The 21147-nt window shown below is 39.4% G+C and overlaps 1 protein-coding gene and 1 non-coding gene across 2 annotated transcripts; both read right to left on the minus strand.

Moving 5' to 3' along the window:
• Positions 1-1180: 1180 nt before the first annotated feature.
• LOC146663873 (U5 spliceosomal RNA) lies at positions 1181-1295 on the minus strand. Its single transcript, XR_014913123.1, has one exon. It is a non-coding gene; the product is annotated as a U5 spliceosomal RNA (small nuclear RNA).
• Positions 1296-4656: 3361 nt separating this feature from the next.
• Positions 4657-15589, minus strand: LOC146663874 (alpha-N-acetylgalactosaminide alpha-2,6-sialyltransferase 1-like). Its single transcript, XM_085416813.1, has 9 exons — positions 15361-15589; positions 14905-15199; positions 14281-14443; positions 11380-11542; positions 10570-10708; positions 10379-10482; positions 9325-9408; positions 8018-8117; positions 4657-5012 (listed from the first exon to the last, which is right to left on the minus strand). The coding sequence occupies exons 1-9, from the start codon at positions 15453-15455 to the stop codon at positions 4839-4841; spliced, it is 1317 nt and encodes a 438-aa protein (XP_085272939.1). The 5' UTR covers positions 15456-15589; the 3' UTR covers positions 4657-4838.
• Between the last annotated feature and the right edge of the window lie 5558 nt (positions 15590-21147).

Consider the following 21147-nt stretch of genomic DNA (forward strand, 5'->3'; position numbering starts at 1 on the left):
TATATAAAGATTTAACATCTTTCTTGAGCAAACAACAAACAAACAGCTCAACAGTAGTCCAATAAAATTAATTAAACCTAAAATATGTTTTTCAATTGTAAAATACTTAAGAGCAGGAACTAAACACCCTTAAGCACTGATTTGTTGGAGCACATCTAACACGGTTTAATAGGTTGTTGAACACAAAAAGTATGAGCTTCTCCAACAGTTTTAATGGAAACCTGGAATATAACCAGGCAGCTTGATCTAGATGACCTAAGAGGTCAAGCAGGTTTGCAGCTTAGGTGCACGTCAGGGAAATACTTTGATGCCAGATCATGTGTGAGGTGTTAAAAACAAAAATTTAAAATCTACTCTAAACAAAACTAAAAAAGTTAAATACTACTGTTAAAAAAAACAAAACTAAATATACATTCACCAATGGTTAGCACTGTTGCCACACAGCAAGAAGGTCCTGAGTTCAATTCCACCATCTGGCCGGGGTCTGTGTGGAGTTTGCATGTTCTCCCCGTGATTGTGTGGGTTCTCTCCAGGTACTCTGGCTTCCTCCCACAGTCCAAAGACATGCAGTTAGTGGCGTTAGGTTAATTGGAAACACTAAATTGCCCATATATGTGAATGCGGGAGTAAATGTGAGTGCGAATGTTTGTCTCTGTCTATGTGTTAGCCCTGTGATAGACTGGAGACCTGTCCAGGGTGAACCCTGCCTCTTGCCCAAAGACAGCTGGGATATGCTTCAGCGCCCCCCCCCCCCCCCCCCGTGACCTTAAAAAGGATAAGTGGAAGCGATAGATGAATGAACATTCATCAAGTAAACATGATGTTGAATAAAATAAAAATATTTTGGAAATGTCCTTAATTTTACTCTTTTGCATTGTTCTGAACTCCAATTAGAAAAAGACTAACAAACTAACATAAATAAATGAAACGAATAGAAACATTTAAAAAATAAAATAAAATCTTAATGTGAATAAATGGGAAAAAAACCAACGTAAAATATGAAAATAATAACTGTGATAAACTGCTATAGTTCAGCGTGCTCACTATGTTATATACTGTAACAACAATAACGGGTACATGAAAAATGAAAACATTACTGGCTACATTTGAAGATGTTGCAATACTAACATTGTTCGCGATTGCGCTACCAGTGCATTATTTCTTTTGAACATAGTTAACAAGCCCCGCTAAACGCAGGGCATCAAAAAATTGGGTGAAACTCTTATTGTTCCTCTCCACGGAAATCTTTAGTAAAAGGCGAAAGATTTATACGATCTGAAGAGAAACAAGAGTGTACTAAATTATAGCAACGCCGCAACAGGACCCCATTGACAACAAAGCCGTGTAAAGTGACGGTTCACTGGGAAAGAGCATTTATAAATGACAAAGACCACTCATTGTCACACAATGCAGTAGTGAATAAAACAATATAAATGCACAGGGTAAGACTTTTAATGTGAACGCTGTAAGTTTATTCACATTAGATTAACCGTCAACAGTAAGCGCAATGCATGATGGGATTCCGTGGGGGTTTTCCGGGTTGTTAAAAAGTTAAAATCTAACGCAGAGCTCTTATTTATCCGCGTAAGATTTTTTCCTATAATTGTTTTTACCTCGCAAAGCATGGTGAAGCATTGCGCTAATGTTTTTGAACGCTTTTAAATGTTTAACCGTATCATTTATTTTCGGAAGTCACGCCCCGTGTAAACGTAACCGTCGTGACGTCACGAATTTGTTCCTTATTCCACATTTCAAAGCTTTAGCTTTAGCTGTGTTGCCGCCATGTTGACTTTCGGATCCAGAACTGATGGGTTAAAGGGTGGAGCGTAAAGTTATCAGGTAACACACATACGTGTCTGCTAATGTGCGGGAAGTCACAGATTCGTTAAAGACCAGAATTTCACTCACCAAAAACTCAAGCACAAACTTCTCGGATGCTCTGTGCCACACACACACAGAAACGTAGTTAAAACTGCTCCCACAGCCTATACAGTGAAAAGGTCCACTTTAACAAGGCCATGTATCAGGACACCTGTCAGTCAACCCTGACACGCCCCTACTCAGTCACCGCCCCACTCGGAGCAGTGATGTAGGGGGAAATCTGTAAAGCTGAACTCACAATTATGGAGACCACATCCCATTTTTGGGGACTGATTTTTCTATTGATTTTTTTTTAAAATATAAAAGGGACAATGCACACTAGTTAATATGAGCAATTAGGATTTAGCCTAAGCTGCCCATCTGAAGTAATGCATTAAAAGCCAGTGCAGAATAAAATTAACTGTCAATAATAGCTCAATAACCGCTGAAATAATAAATAAATAAATAAATAAATAGACGAACAAACAATGTGAAACATCAAATCAAACCAATCACATGGCAGCAACTCAGTGCATTTAGGCATGTGGATGTATTCAAGATGAGCTGCTGAAGTTCAAACTGAGCATCAGAATGGGGGGGGAAGTGATGTTGGTGTCTTTAAACTTTTAACTTGATTGTTGGTGTCAGATGGGCTCGTTGCAGTGTCTCAGAAACTGCTGATCTACTCGAAGTGTCCACGGTTTATAGAGAAAGCTGTGAAAAGGAATTAAAATAAATAAATAAGTAAAACAAGTGGCTTGATGATTCCAGAAATCAGAGGAGAATGTGCCAGGTGACAGAAGGGTGGCAGTATATGCAGAACAGAACATGTCAAATCTTAAAGCAGATGTGCTACAGCAGCAGAGGCCCACATGGGTTGCCACTGCTTTCTGGAACTGGAGAGTGCACAATGCTATCATTTCAACATGGACCAAAATCTCCAAGGAATGTTTCCATCACTGTGTTGAATCTTTACCATAAAGAATTAAAGTAGCACTGAAGGCCAGAGTACAACTCAATACTAGTAAAGTATACCCAACATAATATTTGTATGAAATAAGAAAAAAAATAATGAAAAAAGTATTGAAGTACAGTGTCTGTGTGTAGAATTGGGTGACACGGTTAATTTACAAGATACAAAATCATCAATAGGAAAGAAGATAAAAACATCACAACATGCATTTAAAAAAATTATTTAGTTTCACTTGTGACTAAAACAGTGTGATTAAATAAGATACATTCAACAAAACATAAAAAAACCCCACTCACCTAATTATTATTATGTTAAAACAGTAACGCTACGTTATATTACTGCAATACTGATATATAGTACAAAGTACTATATATCAGTATTGTATAGTAAAGTATATCAGTATTATATAGTAAAAACTCCTTTGTCCCACACGCCATCAGACTGTTTAACTCCTCTCTGGAGGGGAGAGGGAGGGGAAACAGGAGGACAAAGGAGGGGGGAACAACTAAGCTGTAGTGCCTCTTCACCTCACTGTGCAATACCTTTGTGCAATACTTTTGTAAATAGTCAATGGTGCAAATAGACCTCAATACTTGAAATGTGCAATTCACTTGTATTTTTATTTTTATTCCTATTTATTCTATTTATCCCCCTTCGTATATTTTATTTATATTTGTCTCTGTATTTATATTTATGTGTGTGTGTATATATATATAATATTCTGTAACTGTAACTTCTGTCGGTGCTGTGCTTTTGGAAACCGAATTTCCCAGAGGAACCCACCCGAGGGATTAATAAAGTTCTATCTTATCTTATCTTATCTTATCTTATCTTATCTTATCTTATCTTATCTTATCTTATCTTATCTTAAAGTAAGTCAAAGGCGTACTAAAGTACAGCACTTGGATAAAGTCCTGCTCTGAAAAAGCTGCAGGTGGTGCTGTTTACTGCAGGAGCTCATCTCAAAGCCCATACTGCAACTGTCTGAGATAGATACAGATTGGAGAAACAATTTAACCATCCACGGGCCAAAATAAACAATTTATAGCCTTTATATCTCATCTGTAGTAGTTTTAACAGTCAAAAAACATCACATCACTTCATTTAAGTTTAATACCAGCAGCCACATCCTGGCTACTTTTAATACTTTACATATACATTCTTTTACAGAAACGAATTGACAATCACCAAAGCATTAAAACTAAATAATACATTATTACTACATTACATGCCTAATAACACGTGTAATCTGCATTTTAAAGGAGTGGTGTTGACTGTTGGATTGTTATTTGTAAGAACTGGTAGGCCTTGCATGTGCACCCAGAATCCATTACTATGTGTGCAGATAGTATTATTTAATCCTGTCATACCTATTGAGTTGTCTCATTATGTTCTATTGAAGCCTTGTCCTTATTTTTATAGATCGAGGCCAGAGTAACCCAAGCTTAAAGTGTTCATTAAGGTATTTTGTCACTTAGAAATAAAAATTAGGTAAGAGATTAAGTGGCTGTTAACCACAGGTTGCTTAGTTTATGTAAAAATGTAGTTTGTTGTTGTTTTGGTTTATGTGTTGAAATTGTTTTATGTGTATGTTTATGTGCTGTATATGAGTATATACTTATATATAGTTAAACATGTATGGATCATTCTGAATAAATTCTGAATATTGATTTGTAAGAAATGAAATTTGAATACGGGGCTAGAAACAGAAAAAGTGTAAATTTCATCCTAGATCGCACTGACTTACTCAAATGTGTGGTTATAATACCGGATCTTAACTGGAAGAGAACAGAATCAACTTGATTGTGGAGAAGATGTTTATGGTGCTGTTAAACAACGCTCTTATCTGAACCTTATCTGTTTGACTTGTAATAATCGGTAAATAACAGTCTCTTCCTTATCTGTTTGACTTGTAATAATTGGTAAATAACAGTCTCTTCCTTATCCCATTGCTTTTATTCTTGCCGTTGCAGCATTGCTGCAGATCTTACAGTCCTGGGTTTACTTACACTCCCTGGTACAGATTTAATATTTTGCTGTTGTGAAGGTTTTTCCATGTGTTCTTCTCTTGAATGTAGTCGTGGTTGGAATAGAAAACGACCCTGGTTTTAACATACTTGTCATAATAGTAGTTGGAGTATTTCTTGAATTCTTCACTCATGAATCCGTATGCATCCACCTGAAGATGAAGTAGTGAGAAATAAAAAGGGGACTGAATTACACTGAAATAATAAATGATAAAAATGACATAACTGCTTTTGGAATTAGTAAAACACCTGGGGAGCCACTTTAACAAGCCCAGTTTATTAGTTTATCTTTAACTCCTTCTTTAACAGCAACAGCTAATGTTAAATAAAAATATAAATATACCTTTATCTTCACTATCTTCTCTAATGATAATTATTACTTTTATCATTAGAGAAGTAACATATTAAAGGGAGAACAATTATGGAAATTCAAATTTTCACGATTTCAGGTTTTTTAAGAATTGGTTTCTGTTTGGTTTCATGGTATTTCTAGAGCTCAAAGAGCCAGTTCCCCCCTTTCTTTTTTCTCCTTTCACTACAGATACTTGTATTATCGTGTGGTCTTTAACTTACAATATTATGCACCTTGAGGCGACTGGCTTAGATCAGCATTCTTTTTGGATTTACACATCTGAATTCAACAAGTTGCAAGCAGATGTTACGTGAGCTATCACTGCTTTCCACCTCGCCTAGACAGCATAAAGCTGGTGCAAATGTATTTAGGCTGCATTTGAACCCAGGAGCTTCTTGCTGTGAGGCAACAGTGCAAATCACGGTGCAATCTGAGGATATCCTAGAGCTTTAAATATGCAGTTTATCAAATACAGTCGCTTGCAAAAGTATTTGGCCCCCTTGAACTTTTCCACATTTTGTCACATTACAGCCACAAACATGAATCAATTTTATTGGAATTCCACGTGAAAGACCAACACAAAGTGGTGTACACGTGAGAAGTGGAACGAAAATCATACATGATTCCAAACATTTGTTTACAAACATATAACTGAAAAGTGGGGTGTGTGTAATTATTCAGCCCCCTGAGTCAAAACTTTGTAGAACCACCTTTTGCTGCAATTACAGCTGCCAGTCTTTTAGGGTTTGTCTCTACCAGCTTTGCACATCTAGAGACTGAAATCCTTGCCCATTCTTCTTTGCAAAACAGCTCCAGCTCAGTCAGATTAGAGGGACAGCGTTTGTGAACAGCAGTTTTCAGATCTTGCCACAGATTCTCGATTGGATTTAGATCTGGACTTTGACTGGGCCATTCTAACACATGGATATGTTTAGTTTTAAACCATTCCATTGTTGCCCTGGCTTTATGTTCAGGGTCATTGTCCTGCTGGAAGGTGAACCTCCGCCCCAGTCTCAAGTCTTTTGCAGACTCCAAGAGGTTTTCTTTCAAGATTGCCCTGTATTTGGCTCCATCCATCTTCCCATCAACTCTGACCAGCTTCCCTGTCCCTGCTGAAGAGAAGCACCCCCAGAGCATGATGCTGCCACCACCATATTTGACAGTGGGGATGGTGTGTCCAGAGTGACGTGCAGTGTTAGTTTCCTGCCACACATACCGTTTTGCATTTTGGCCAGTGGCAAACTGCAAACGGGACTTCTTATGGTTTTCTGTTAACAATGGCTTTCTTCTTGCCACTCTTACATAAAGGCCGACTTTGTGCAGTGCACGACTAATAGTTGTCCTATGGACAGATTCCCCCACCTGAGCTGTAGATCTCTGCAGCTCGCTCAGAGTCACCATGGGCCTCTTGGCTGCATTTCTGATCAGCGCTCTCCTTGTTCGGCCTGTGAGTTTAGGTGGACGGCCTTGTCTTGGTAGTTGTGCCATACTCCTTCCATTTTGGAATAATCGCTTGAATTCGCTTAAATTTCTGAATAACTTTATCCCTGACCTGTCTGGTGTGTTCTTTGGACTTCATGGTGTTGTTGCTCCCAATATTCTCTTAGACAACCTCTGAGGCCGTCACAGAGCAGCTGTATTTGTACTGACATTAGATTACACACAGGTGCACTCTATTTAGTCATTAGCACTCATCAGGCAATGTTTATGGGCAGCTGACTGCACTCAGACCAAAGGGGGCTGAATAATTACGCACACCCCACTTTGCAGTTATTTATTTGTAAACAATGTTTGGAATCATGTATGATTTTTGTTCCACTTCTCACGTGTACACCACTTTGTATTGGTCTTTCACGTGGAATTCCAATAAAATTGATTCATGTTTGTGGCTGTAATGTGACAAAATGTGGAAAAGTTCAAGGGGGCCGAATACTTTTGCAAGCCACTGTATCCCTTAGCATTTCTATTCTTTGAATGTTTGCTTTGTCTCCTGTCCTGTCTTTCCATCTCTGAGTGAAGTTCTCACATTCTTTGCTGTCCTTGAGAAATAAAGAAACTGTACCTTTAACTAGCACTGATCACTGTGTGATAAGTCTTGGTTTTTGTTTTACTCTGAATTTTGGTCCATCTTTGAACCCTAACACAATTAGCCTGTTGTGAGAATGTAAAAAAGAAAAATCACCCCAAAAAAGGCCTTAAAAAAAGAAAACTCTTGACAATAGTAACACATCAGACTTTGGCTAACAGCTAATAAAAAGTGTCCAAAAAAAAAAGAAAGCTGTTAAGAGAAACTGCCAATAATTCAAAGTAAATGATAAAGTTACCATTGTGAAATTTATATAAATGCATGAAGCTCTTGAGTTGGGTCATGTTATAGACACTTGATGAATCTGTTTGACAAGTTTATTAAATAGCTGTGTAAAACAAGGTGTGACATCAGTTTTATCGATGCTGTCCAGCTGGTCTGTCTTCACACATTGGAACAGTTCAATAAAACTGGTGACACACCTTATTTTACAGTTTTAATTTAAACATCTTATCTTATTTTCCTAGGAGGGTACACAAAAAGTCAGTGTTCCTTCAGCTTATCCCTGACAGTGGTTCAGAGCTTTAATACAACTTTATTATATGATTGCTGGGAAGGTCTTTCCACGTTGAAATATGCTGCTAAAACAGTAATAAGATAGTTTGACGTTAATATGCTTTTAATACAAAGTTAATGTACACATGGTGTGTTGCATTCTTCCAAAGGTGTGGTTAGAAGTAGTTGTAATGTTAAGAAGTTAAAATCAAGTGTTAACTCACTGTGTCACAGGTGTGCAGAGCCAGGAAGAGAGTGAATGCTCCGTTGGTTGGTCTGACCCTCGCCCAGTATCTCTTATTCAGATTGGGTGACTTCAAGAACCTGTAATGCAATGATATAATAGGTTGTAGGACTGGCCTTAGCAACAATAACTTGAAGTAATAATTATTTTCTGTATTACTAACAGTCTCTCACTTTGTTGTGGAAGAATGTTTCTGTACAACATTGCTTAAGTTCAATATTTGTAGGCATTTGTTTATGCACAGGTGTCTTAATTTCTCACCTCACATTTCCATTGAGTTGTGGTCTGGACTTTGAATGGGACATTGCAGCACCTTGATTCCACAGCAATTCTGTTGTACGCTTGCTGCTTGATTTGGAATCATTGTCCTAGTAAATGACTCAGTTTGGCTGGCTTTAGTTGTTCTACAGGCGGCCTCACATTTGGCTGTAGAACACTTTGATATACAGACAAGTGTATGTTTAACTCTTCGACTATAAAATGTCCATTTGCTATGGCTAGAAAACAAGTCCAACTCATCATCTTTCCTCTCGCACTGTGGTTTCAGTCAATATGAGGCGTTTGAGCTGATATGCTGTATTTAAATGTGGTGCTGTGCATTATGGGCAGTCATTTCCACTTTGGGCTTATCTGTCCAAAGGACATTGTTCTAGAAGTCCTGCGGTTTGTTCAGATAGAACTCTTCAAACCTAAACAGTGCTGCATTTCTTTTTTAGAGAGTAGAGGCTTTTTCATTTTCCTCATTGTAATGTCATGATCTTTAACAATTAACATGCTAACTAAGACTGTTAGAATCTAAGGTGTAGCTATTGCGGTTTTTGCAATTTCTTTGACCATCACACACCCACTGTTGGGAAGACTGTAGCATGGTGTTAGCACACATCTGCATGGTCTGGAGCAATGACTGCAGAAAACTTCCCCTTGATTAGCAGAACCTGGCTGCTACTCACTCAATGTAAGCAGAAAGAACTGCAAAATGTCTGTTTGTATTTGTATACATATTGTTACAATGGGAAAAGTTAACTTGGACTATGCATAAAATCTGTACTTCAATATTGTTTGGATCATTTGATTAAAAAAAAAAAATCAAACATTATGGACCTTCAACTTATTTAACAACTTTTATCAACATTTTTTTTTAATTTAACTTAACAACTTTTAATATTGTAATTAAGAGAAGGCTTTAAATAATTTAAGGCTTTAAATAAAATTAAAAAAAAAATAGAATAAATAGTCTGCACTGTTTAAAAATAAATGTTCTGGAGTGGATGGTGAAAGAAGGCTGACCTGTTCCGCACATATCGGAGGAAATCCTGATGCAGAACGTAGAAGCGGCTCTCGTTGTACTGCCCTGAATAGTAGGTCCTTGGCCTGGGGGGGTTGAACAATAGGAGTAATGAAAGGATGATGAGATGTTTTAGTTTCTCAAATGCTATTAAATTTATTTGCTGGAGTGAACAGCTGGAAACATATGCTTATGTGCCTGCAGTGCATTTTAGACCAAAAAACTTTTACCTGAATATCAGTCTGAGTGTGCATGTATGACACAAAATTTAGATGGTCTGCAGAACAGCCGTGTAGTTATTAAAAAAAAGTGTGCATTTACTTAAGTGAAAGAAAAGTTTACACTTCTCCGTAGTAAACTATCTCAATTAATTGTCTGCAAATGAAGTTTAATTGACATAAACAATTCTGCTTTAAAGAGTCTTTTAAATTCAAGTGGCAATACACGTCTTACGGTTTGACTTATCAGTATAAAGTAAATGTTGATTATTCCCCTAAAAGCTCACTTTCACCAAAATGAAGGCTTGATTTGCACAAACAGAAAGCAGATGTTTCTCAACAGTAACTGAACCGGCAAAATACTTAAAAAGTAAAAAAGCAAAGCAAAAAAGAAATGAAGTGGCTTATGGTGCTTTTCTTATCTGACCATCACTCAAACAATTTTCACAAATGTTTATATAGCACTTTACATGCATGTCTATTTCACCTACAATAAGACTAATTTAGAATCACCATCAACAGAATGCATGTTTTTGGACTGAGGGAACAGCAAGGGAATAACCACATGAGCACACAGAGAACACGGAAACTCCACAGAGGAAGGTCCCAGAAAGTTGTTTGAGCAAGAGATAAATGATTTGTAAAATTATTATTAAATTTAAGGCAAAACACTTATTACAAAGTTCTATTTTTTAAATGTACAGTTTTAATAGACACTTAATAAAATGTATGTTATAGCATTTGAATAAAAATGTCACAGATTCTGAATTTATTTTAATTTAACACCACAAAAAGCCATAAATACTGCAGCAGCACATAACATTTAGTTGATACTCACAGTCTGTTGCGGTATGGACCAGCAGAGACCTTTTCTCCTTTGAGAAGGCCCTCAAGCCATTGGTAATCCCTCATCCCCTCAGGAATCATCACATATTTTATACCCTGCCAGAAGGAAAATGAGGACAGAGAAGCCATCTTTACTCTAGTGAAATAAAACAAAAATCAAGGGCCAATGAAAAGCTTCATTACCTCATCATGAGGAGCAGCTTTGTATCCGTGTTTTTTAAGGATGTAACGAGATGAAGTGATGGAGTGGGCTGTGTGGACATACACCGATGTTTTGTTTCCTACATCTTCTTCAAAGCCCTTGGTGATGGCACCATTCATCCTGCCACACAGGCAGAAGCAGGTGTTGCAGATGTTAAGCTTGGCTTCAAATGTTTAAGCTTAGTAATTTGCTCAGATCAATTGAGAAGCAATCGTTGCTTTCATTTTGGGAGAATGGTTTTCTTGTGGAATCAACCACCTTCAGCAATACCACTGAAGTGTTGGCCCAAAACATTTCAGAACATACTCTTACTGAAACTTAATTCACTTAACACGCTTTCCATTCTGACTCTATGACGACACTGATGTTTGAAAGAGAACAATACATTTTGGAGTTTCTACACCACAAGCAGGTGAGCTATCAGATACAGTACCACATTTTTACTGTCAAAGAATTTGCTGATCAGCAACCGTTCTCATGTTTTTTTTATATCTTTTTTAGCGTTCTTATGTTTTAAAGCTAACTTTAGTAAAAGATACACCTTAATAGTTGATAGTGTTGTTCTGTTTGTCCTTTCCTACCGAAAAACATAATCATGCGCATCAATCTCTACACCCATTCTGGTGAATCAGAATCAAATAGGTTCTAGAAATCAGTGACGATACCCAGCCCTATATGAAAGTCACAGAGAAAGATAAAGCAGGGTATGCTTTACACTGCTTTATCTTTTCTACACTGGGCCTAGTGCCTGTCGAACAAAGCCAAGAGGTTTGCTTGGGGGTTTGTCTTACCGAAAAACGTAATCATGGCCATCGATCTCCACCCCCTTCTTTGAGCCGTTCAGGATTCCTCCAGTACCTACCACAGCACAGCGCACACAACCGTCACCACCGGGTTTTGGGAGGAGCAACGGCTCTTTTGGCTTTGGAATCAACTTCACTGACTTCATCACATCTGCAAACCAAAAGAAAAATTCAAAAATGTGTTTACTCTGAGTGCTGTAGTTCCAGCATAGTAATGTATCCTGTATATGAAAACAATGAAGCAAGATGAAGGCCATAACTCTTATTCATGCATTAACAGCTGTTTCTTCAGCTTTACCTGACTCACCTGCTCATGTTTACTAAAAGGGACGAGAGCTTTCAGTGAGCAAAACTAGAGTAAATTTATTATGGTCTGTGTGGAGGGAGGCATGAAAGGACCTAAATTGCAGACTAAAACACAGAGGCCAAGCTGAAACTGAAAATGGTAGTTTTATTTGCTCCAGTGTTTAGCAATAAACTAAACTTGGTGATACAAAATAAACTTGTTAGGCTTGGCAAACAGACATATGAGGGAGGATGCAACACTGAACACAGGAAGGACTTAAATACAGACATGAGGTGATCAGGAGAAGTGGCAACACATGAGGAAACAGCTGACACACATGAACATAACGACGTCACAGGGGAAACTTAAAACTAAACTGGGGACCTCTTTCAAAATATAACAGGAAACATAATGAAATGCAGACAAGAACTTAAAGTTCATGTTGTCATGAACTGACCAGAGCTAGAACAAAAGTGCAACAAGAAAACCTGGAGCTCCTGAAGTAGTCCAAAACAAAAGACTATGAAAGGCACTTAGTCTGGGTTGACAAATCAAAAAACAACCTCAAACAAACAAACTTAAGATCTTTTATTTTTTTTTATAGCTGCTCCCCTCATTCCTTGTGAACTCAGCTGTTGCTAACTTCATTGTTTTAGCCCCTTGTCAGCCAATCAGCATTCAACTAACACATGGGGTCATTAATGTAGAGCAACATGCAGCTAGGATTTTGGAGGACTGAAAGTGCTGGTTTGAAACCACTCTCAGAAAGCAAATACACACAGCTGGACACAAGCTTGGTACCATAAATTCACAGCAAGCCTGGGTTTGAATTCAGCCCTGGGGCCTGTTCTTCGTAAGTGAGTTAGCTGGATGAGATTGTTGACGATTTCGCGTGATCCTGGATCGTTCGGTTCCCGGAAGCCCATCCGGGACTTGCTGTCATAGCAACAGAGCCGTAAGCGTAAACCTGCTGGGGAGCAGGTTTACTTTATGTAAACAGGATTAGATCGCGGCCACGCAGGTATGTCCGCGTCATTCATACGAAAGCAACAGCGATATTCCACCACTGTTTCACCATAAATAAATAACATCAATGTAACTAAAGATAATGCAGCACTTGATCCTTTTATTGATTTCACACAGATACATACAGGTCATTCCCTAAAAAAGGGAAATGTACTATTAACATTCTATTACATGTATGTGATTATTACAGATGTAATTCATATTTCAGAGTAGTAATTGTAAATTACTTCGTGTAATCAAGATGAGAGACCACGGCTATAAAAGCGAAGGTGGATTTGGGAAGTCTGTCGCAGCCATGTCCTGTCCGTTTACGCGAGCAACCCATTGCGGAAGGTGCAAGATTGATAAGGAGAGTCCTCAGAATTCAGCGTATATTGCGGGACAGACAGGATCCTTTAGCTCAGCGCGACAGTGTGCTCATAGAGAGATATCGATTTTCCCGTGAGGGTATTATTCACTTAACCAACTTGTTGACGAGGGGGTGCAGGACCACCACCTGTCTTTTTTTTTGCTCTGCCCTTTTCTTGGTTGCTGTTATGAACAAACAAACAGAGTATTCCAGGGTCTCTTTCCAAGAGACGACAAGCAATATAAGTGATAAATATTACCATTCTGTAGAATATTCTTATATTTCACTTTTACTTGTTCCCATGTTCTAGTGGGTCCTGTTGTGGCTCTAATGTGAAAGGGGATATAATATAACATATTATAATATAATATAATGTAATATAATATTGGATAATATGGTGTGATATGATAAATCTACCCTACCGCCTACTGGTGTTGGCCAGAGGGGCCGATGGCGCAATATGGCAGCCTGGCTTCTGTCAGTCTGCCCCAGGGCAGCTGTGGCTACAACCGTAGCTGCCTCCACCAGTGTGTGAATGTGAGAGTGAATGAATAGTGGCATTGTAAAGCGCTTTGGGTGCCTTGAAAAGCGCTATATAAATCCACTCCATTATTATTGTTATTATTGAATTACTTACGAGTTTGATTTGTCAGCAACTTTCTGCCAGCCCTCTCTCCTTGCTTTTGCAGCCTTTGCAGTGTTCCCTTGCGTTTTAATTAAACTCTGAAACTCCTGAAATCCCTCACTCAAGAGTTCTTGCTCTGCTGCCGAAAAATACCGAGCGCGCTCCTTCGACATTTTCGCCGACCAATCAAAGGGTTGCCGATCAATGTTTCTACTATCGATGCGTAGCCCCTGTTGGGCCTCCCAGTGATCTCACATTACATCATCCAGCTATACTAATCGTCAACAACAGGTGTGTTCGGGGAACCGGAATAGCGAGCTCAGAGTTAGCGCGATGATTTGGTCTTGGATGTTTCATTTAATCTTGGATGTAGTAAGCGACGTACGAAGCACAGGGCCCTGGTCTTTCTGCATAGAGTCTGCATATTGCAGGTGGTAACCTATAGCAACACCATGTGACCCTGAATTGGATAAGCATAGGAAAATGGATAGAGGAACATTGATTTGAGAAGTAGCCTCAAGTCGCCTATTCATGTGCCAAAAAGTTGCTTGAGGATGTGTCATAAGTTACAAAAGAAAATAGGTGTGTCACTAAAAGACCTACCGTCGTACTTGAACTCCATAAAACCGAAAGGATTGTTAAAATGTGAGAGCCGATTCCACTCGCTCATGTTGATGTTGTCCTTGTGTAGAAACAAACGTATGTTTGGAAGAAAAGCCTTCTTAAAGTTTTCATCGTCAGAGTTTCGCAGAGACTGGGCACATGCCTGAAAATCATAAAACTATTAAATACAGGAAATTAGCCAAAGACAGAATTTGCTGTGATATAATTATCCAACTCTATTAAATAACATCCTTGAATAATTCAAAACGGGGAGAACCAAATGACAGAAAAAATGTAATAAAGCAAGAGTAAAATAAGTGTTAGCATTAGCCATGTGCCAGATAGTTATTTTTAAACATTTGTATTGGTTTCAGCAGAGAATTTCATAATTGGTGCATCACTGCAGGAAAGAGTGAAGGCAGACATATGCGAAGCCACAAAGGTAGAAAAACAGCTCCACAAAATGAAAATAATGAATTTAAAGGGGGAAACAAGGTACATGTATAGGTCACAAGGAAAACGATTGACTGCTTGGCTGAGCAGAATTCAGTGCTGCCTATACCCAAACACAGAAAAGTTAGGAACTGCATTTATATTACTTCTCTCATATGCTCGTATGCTTACTGTCGGTCTAGGTGGTGCATCCTGGTTATAAACATCATCAAAATCCCACTGAGGAAGCTTTGTGAAATTTATTTTGTAGAGGATAGGCATAGGAGTCTCAGCCATGGCTCCGCGTGTAGGGGTTTTAGATTTTGTCACTGGGTTCATTTTTGTTGAAATAACTTTTGCTATGCCAGCTGTGGTACACACAAAAGGTGGTGCAGATGTCTTTTTGATTTTTCCCAAAAATGTAATGACACTGTCAAGAGAAAGATTTTCCCATTTGTGTCCATTTTTTCCTGAGAAAGTTGTCCTCCTGAATCAGGAATTAGGCAGAAATGCAACAGAGGTAACAAATGACAAACAAATAGCAAAGTACAAATAACAGAACTAGCAAATCAGTTCACAGTTCCCTTTTTAATGATTCTTTATATCAACACAAAATATTAAAAAACAAAGAAAAAAAACCCAACTGACCTTTTTGATAAATGTTCCTGTGACAGAATAAACACCAGAAAACCAACAGTTACAAAAACGAGCAAAGAAAAAATCCTGAACATTTGGACCACCATCACTGCTGAGTGAAGGCTTTGCTGTTTAATTAAAAAGAAAAGTATTTTCTCTTTCTTCTGAGATTTGCTCAGAGGTCGAAAAACCACCTGGAGTATTTAACAACTTGATGTGACTGCTGAGAATTCACAAAGACACAAGTGAGATAGCACTAGTTCAAGATGGCAGCCAACCAAACCAGTTGTGCGACTGCTGATTTTCACAAAGACACAAGTAAGATAGCACTAGTTCAAGATAGTGGCCAACCAAACCGGTTGTGTGACTGCTGAGAGTTCACAAAGACACAAATAAGATGGCACTAGTTTAAGATGACACCCGGTTTGACCGGTTTCGTGCGTGTGCGCATGCGCGTTCAGGTGTGCTACCCATACCACAGCCACTCTAGGTATGTCTTCAGGAGTATGCAGTCGGGGTCCTCAACGTAAAAAGCAACGCTGTGAAAACCCCGTAGATGGGACTGTATTTAAGTTAGAATATCAAGGCGCCGAAGGGTATGTGTATGCCATTAAATATACCGAAGGGGCAGTTGTGCTTAGTGTAGATTGTGGCGAGGGATTGTTTTGGGGGGAACCCCAAGTCATGTCTACTAAAAACTGGAAGCTCTTCCGCACCGTAGTGTGTGCGGACCTGGACAATGTGGGCTTCCCAGAGCTGCTGTATGTTTCCCAGTGGAACAGTGCATCAGGCCCTGAGCTTTACAGGGTTGAGGCTGATCGTTTCAATCGCAACCCTGACGACTTTATTTTTCTCAGTGTATGTGATGACAGGGATAGTCTTATTGCTTCCAGAGGGCTTGAAAACTGGAGGTTAAATCCTTACCCTCTAAACCTTGAAGAGCGCACAAGATAGTTTAACGACTTGTTTTTTATACAGTGGTGCGACTGGAGAGGTTTGTCGCGTCTGTTTAGCCAGATTGATGACGCGATCAAGAGGGACAGACTCAACACTGCGTACGAGAGTATTAGAAAACGCCTTGTTTTTGACGATCTGGCGAGTTGTCCAAAGACTGGTTTGCCTGCTACGCTGTGCAAACCTAAAATCATAAGACCTTCTGACAACTAAACAATAAACTGGTAGGTTTAATGTGCGGGTGTGTAGGGTTGCGTGTGTATCTATGTGACAAATTAAGAGCTTGTGGTTTTCATTTTACAGAGCATGACATGCAGTCGTGGGACCTGTCAGAGTCACCATCAACAGCGCTGCTAATCCCGACCCCCCAGACTCCACCACCTTCACCACAATGCTCGCAAGACCCCCTCATATCAGACCTGTGGGAGGAAACTGTAATCGACATCAAACTCGCAACTCTCCACCTGTTGATGTTGGCGTTGAATGAGTTTCTACAAGAGACATGTCACGGATGCCAAACAGGCCACCCCAGTCAGGTGCAACACAGCTGCTTGCAGGAATTGTCTGAGTATTTCTTCGACACCTACTATGATGATGTGATGATAAGGCTCCAGATTGACCGATTCATCCCAGCCATCCGGCTGTTTGTACGCTCATACACTGTAGATGGGACTGGAACACAAATCCGCAGAGTTGCAGAACACATCATGTGTGAACTGAGATCAGAGCGACATATAGTATGCGCCATTAATGACAACATTGCGCATGCTCCGCATGATTGGAAACTACTGGGCTGGGAGACACCTGGTTTAATGTGTCCTGTTCAAGTATCCATTGTCTGTGTTTGTGTATGTGTGAAAATTAAATAAAAAGACGTGTTAACATCAACATCTTAGTCATTTGTGGTTTGTAAATCATGGAAAGCACATTGCATAAAATATATAATGATCCAGCCCATCCTGCGGGGTTGGCCAGTTTAAATAAGCTACATATAGCGGCAGGGGAGGCATCAGGTGTAACACCTCCACTTTCTCAGGTCAAACATTATTTAGAACAAGACGACACTTACACACTCCATAAACCTGCGAGGATCCACTTCCCCAGAAATAGAGTATTGGTGACAGGGGTCGACAAACAGTTTCAAGCCGATCTGGTTGACATGTGTGAATATGTGGCAGATAATGATAATGTGAGATATCTGCTAACATGTATAGATGTATTCTCAAAATACGCATGGGTTAGATGCCTAACAAACAAGTCAGGGACTGCTGTATCAGCTGCTTTTGAGGATATACTTAGTGAGGGTAGGATCCCTGTGAAACTACAAACAGATGAAGGCAAAGAGTTTTATAATACAACCTTTAAACAGCTAATGAAGCGATATAATGTCAAGCATTTCTCAACAGCTAGCGAGGTTAAATGCAGTATTGTCGAGAGATTCAGTCGTAGCTTCAAGGGTAGAATGTGGAAGTACTTAACATCAGCCAACTCCCGGAGATATGTAGATGTCATACAAGATCTCCCACAAGCATATAACAATGCTTATCACAGATCTATCCAAATGGCTCCGGCAGAGGTGAATAAGGATAATGAGAAGTCGCTGTACAAAACGAGGCCTAAGAGGGACCTGCGCTTTAAATGTAATATTGGTGACACTGTACGAATATCAAAACTGAGAGGAAAGTTTCGAAAAGGATACGAGCAGACCTACACCAATGAGATTTTCACAGTCAAGGAACGTATAGGGAGACAGCCCCCAGTGTACAGACTAGCGGATCTAGCAGGAGAGGTATTGAAAGGGTCATTTTATGAGACTGAGGTACAACGTGTGGTTGTTGATGAAAACAAAACATTTAAAATTGAAAACATATTGGCTAGAAAAAAAGTGGGTCGGAAAAAGCAGGTGCTAGTGAAATGGCTAGGATGGCCCAACAGCTTTAATTCGTGGATTCCAGAAAAAGATATTGTTGAGGCGTAATTAACTCAGATGACGCGGCTCTACACACATTCATTCAACACTGAGCATAGACTGAGAAAGCATGAATAAAAAGAACAACAATGCAGGCTTCTATGTAAGCCTCTTCTCGAATGCTTCAGCACATGTTCACCCGGGTAATAAGATATCTAATTTTAGAACAAAGCTAGCAAAACCTATTGTTTTGGATCAGCCGTATGAGGTCGCTGTTATAGAGATACAGTACCCACGCATATGGCTGTCTTTTCCACAATCAGATTCGCAAGTGGAAATTCATGACCCAGTCAAAGATGGAACCATAGCCGTAACCATGATCGAACTGTCTGTGGGTCATTATACATCTGTGGAACAGATAATAAAAGAATTTAATTTTAAATGTCAGCAGCACCAAGCCACTGGAGACATTAAAATGCAATACAACGCAGTTAGTAACCATGCCTGTGTTATGGGGCCTAGGGGGACTATTCTCACATTTAGAGGGAGACTGGCGAAAATCCTAGGATTCAAAACAGGAGACCCGTTTGTACTTCATTATAAAAACACATATGCCCCGCACCCCGCAGACATATGCGGGGGAAAATATAACATCTTTATTTATGCAGATATCGTTGATTACCAGCTTGTGGGTGACGCCCACGCGAGGCTATTAAGAGCTATAAATATTACAGACGATGACCGCCGCTTGCCTATTCTACAATTTGACAGTCCACACTACACACCTGTGTCAAAGACATTAATCGACGACAAAGAAATTGATTTGAAAGACGATTGAAATCAACACATACACTTTTTATACGGCAAGGTGTTTGTCAAGTTACACTTCCGACCGATAACCAAGCATTTTTGAAAAAAAAGGATGGCCGTCTACAACACTGATGACTCAAAATATGTAAAATACTACTTATCACAGGCTGGTGGAGAGCTCGGAGGGTATGTTGGGACCAGTAGGGGAGACCGGGGATAGTTGTAACATTTTTCACATTTCTGTCTGTAAATTGGAGCTCTTTTAAGGTAGTGGATTCAAAATGTAATGCAAAGTATTTACATGTCTCTGCTATTAAATAGTGCAGCTATTTTCTCTGCAGCACAATTACCCATTGCATGGTATGGCCTCAAACACGAAGAGTGAAATGTTACAATTAACCCCATAGTCTGGGTTAGTTGTAACATATCCTGGGGTGAAATGTAACACAATGAAATAAGGGTACTGACAAAACATTAACATGTAATCTTTTTTATTCAACACATGAATGCACTTACATCCATTTATGTAGCTATGTGTGTGTGTGTGTGACAGAATGCAGAAATCTAGCTTTTGAACATATTCCAGCCCCCCAAAAAAGACAAATTATGGAATTTTCTGCAACTGAATATTTCATTAATTTTGGTTGGTCTTCCTTGAGTTTGGCCTCATTGGCTCAGTGGGCATTATAACCTGCAACTCTTGCACCAATTTTGAACATAACAATGGAGCTGAAAAAATGTAGTTGTTCACCAGCATCGCAATTCCATTACTTTTTATCATGGCTTACCTTGGTGTGGTTTGCAAAGTGCTTCAGAAAGGTGAGGAAATCTGTTTCTTGCACCCATCCTGATTTATTTCCACTACCAGTACTTCCTGCTGGTCCATCTCTGACACAGTGGTCTGCATAATGTATGTGTGGGAACACAAACAGTGGAGGAATTGTGTTGCCAATGGCATTAACCACAAAAGCGACCAGTGAACCTCTCTTTGCTGATGTCGTTGCCCCAACTTGTTTAATATAAGTTAAAGTAATAGTGTGGTAAGTTGTAACATCTGCATTATTGTTACAACTAACCCAGACTGTTGCTGTTACAACTGACCCAGACTCCTATAGCCATGAACTAGCTAACATTACAGCCAACGGCTAAAACACTAGCACTAAAGACCCACACAGAATATATCCCCATAGACATACAAATAACATAATTTAAGTTTGATGAGTTTAGTTAAATTTAGTTAAATTGTCTGTGTTTGACGAAATGTGCTGATTTTTCACATGTGATAGCAGAACTGAATTGGGCATGCACAGGATGAGTCACATCATTTGAAACTTAGCCCTGATTGGAGAAATTGGAAGTGTTACAACTGACCCACGTTACAACTATCCCCGGTCTCCCCTACACAATATGGGTCAGGGCAAACCACACCTAAAAACAGCCGCATCGGGCATAGTGTCTGATGTCATAACCAACATAACCAGACCCTCAACCACTAAGAGGGACGGTAACGGCTTGTATGTGTATGGTATATGCCCAAACCATCTAAGACCCCACCCCCAGGGCAGCTGTTGTCTAAAAAGCGTAAAACCACAAAACCTAGCAGGAGAGCCACCAAACGGACACCGCCACGCAGAGTGAAAAGACCCAGAACCAGTCGTTCAAAAACTGCAGTGTTTGACATATTCTAAATGGCACTGTTACACAGTCATTCTGGAGAATGTGTAAAAACAGAGCTGGACCTGTTTACTGTTCCCTACATACAGACTAGCATTGAGAAAAGTACATTTATCGAAATCCCACCTGTATCTGCAATCACTGATGGAGCGCCGATCGAGTTTTACATCTCATCGTCCGGTGAAGATTACCTGGATCTAAATGACTCATATATCTACATACGTGTGAGAATCACAAACGCTGATGGCTCAAACCTGGCTAGGGACGCTAATGTAGGATTTATTAATTATCCTGGATGCAGCATATTTAGTCAAGTCGATATTAATTTGGGAGACCGGCTCATTAGTCAATCATCCAACACATATCCATACAGAGGTGTGATAGAATGTCTTATCAATTATAATAAGGACACTTTAGACACACAGTTCAGCACTGGGTTATTCTGTAAGGAT

This window comes from Rhamphochromis longiceps, linkage group LG8 (assembly GCF_057381845.1).
Source record: "Rhamphochromis longiceps isolate RC_006_pf linkage group LG8, R_longiceps_female_GT1.1, whole genome shotgun sequence".
Classification (NCBI taxonomy): domain Eukaryota; kingdom Metazoa; phylum Chordata; class Actinopteri; order Cichliformes; family Cichlidae; genus Rhamphochromis; species Rhamphochromis longiceps.

Excerpts from the sequence above, each read along its gene's own strand:
- LOC146663874 (XM_085416813.1), bottom strand. The coding sequence starts at position 15,455 with ATGGTGGTCCAAATGTTCAGGATTTTTTCTTTGCTCGTTTTTGTAACT. Across the intron at positions 8,118-9,324 it reads CTCCGATATGTGCGGAACAG|GTTCTTGAAGTCACCCAATC; the intron begins GTCAGCCTTCTT and ends ATTGCATTACAG. Across the intron at positions 5,013-8,017 it reads CTCTGCACACCTGTGACACA|GTGGATGCATACGGATTCAT; the intron begins GTGAGTTAACAC and ends CTTCATCTTCAG.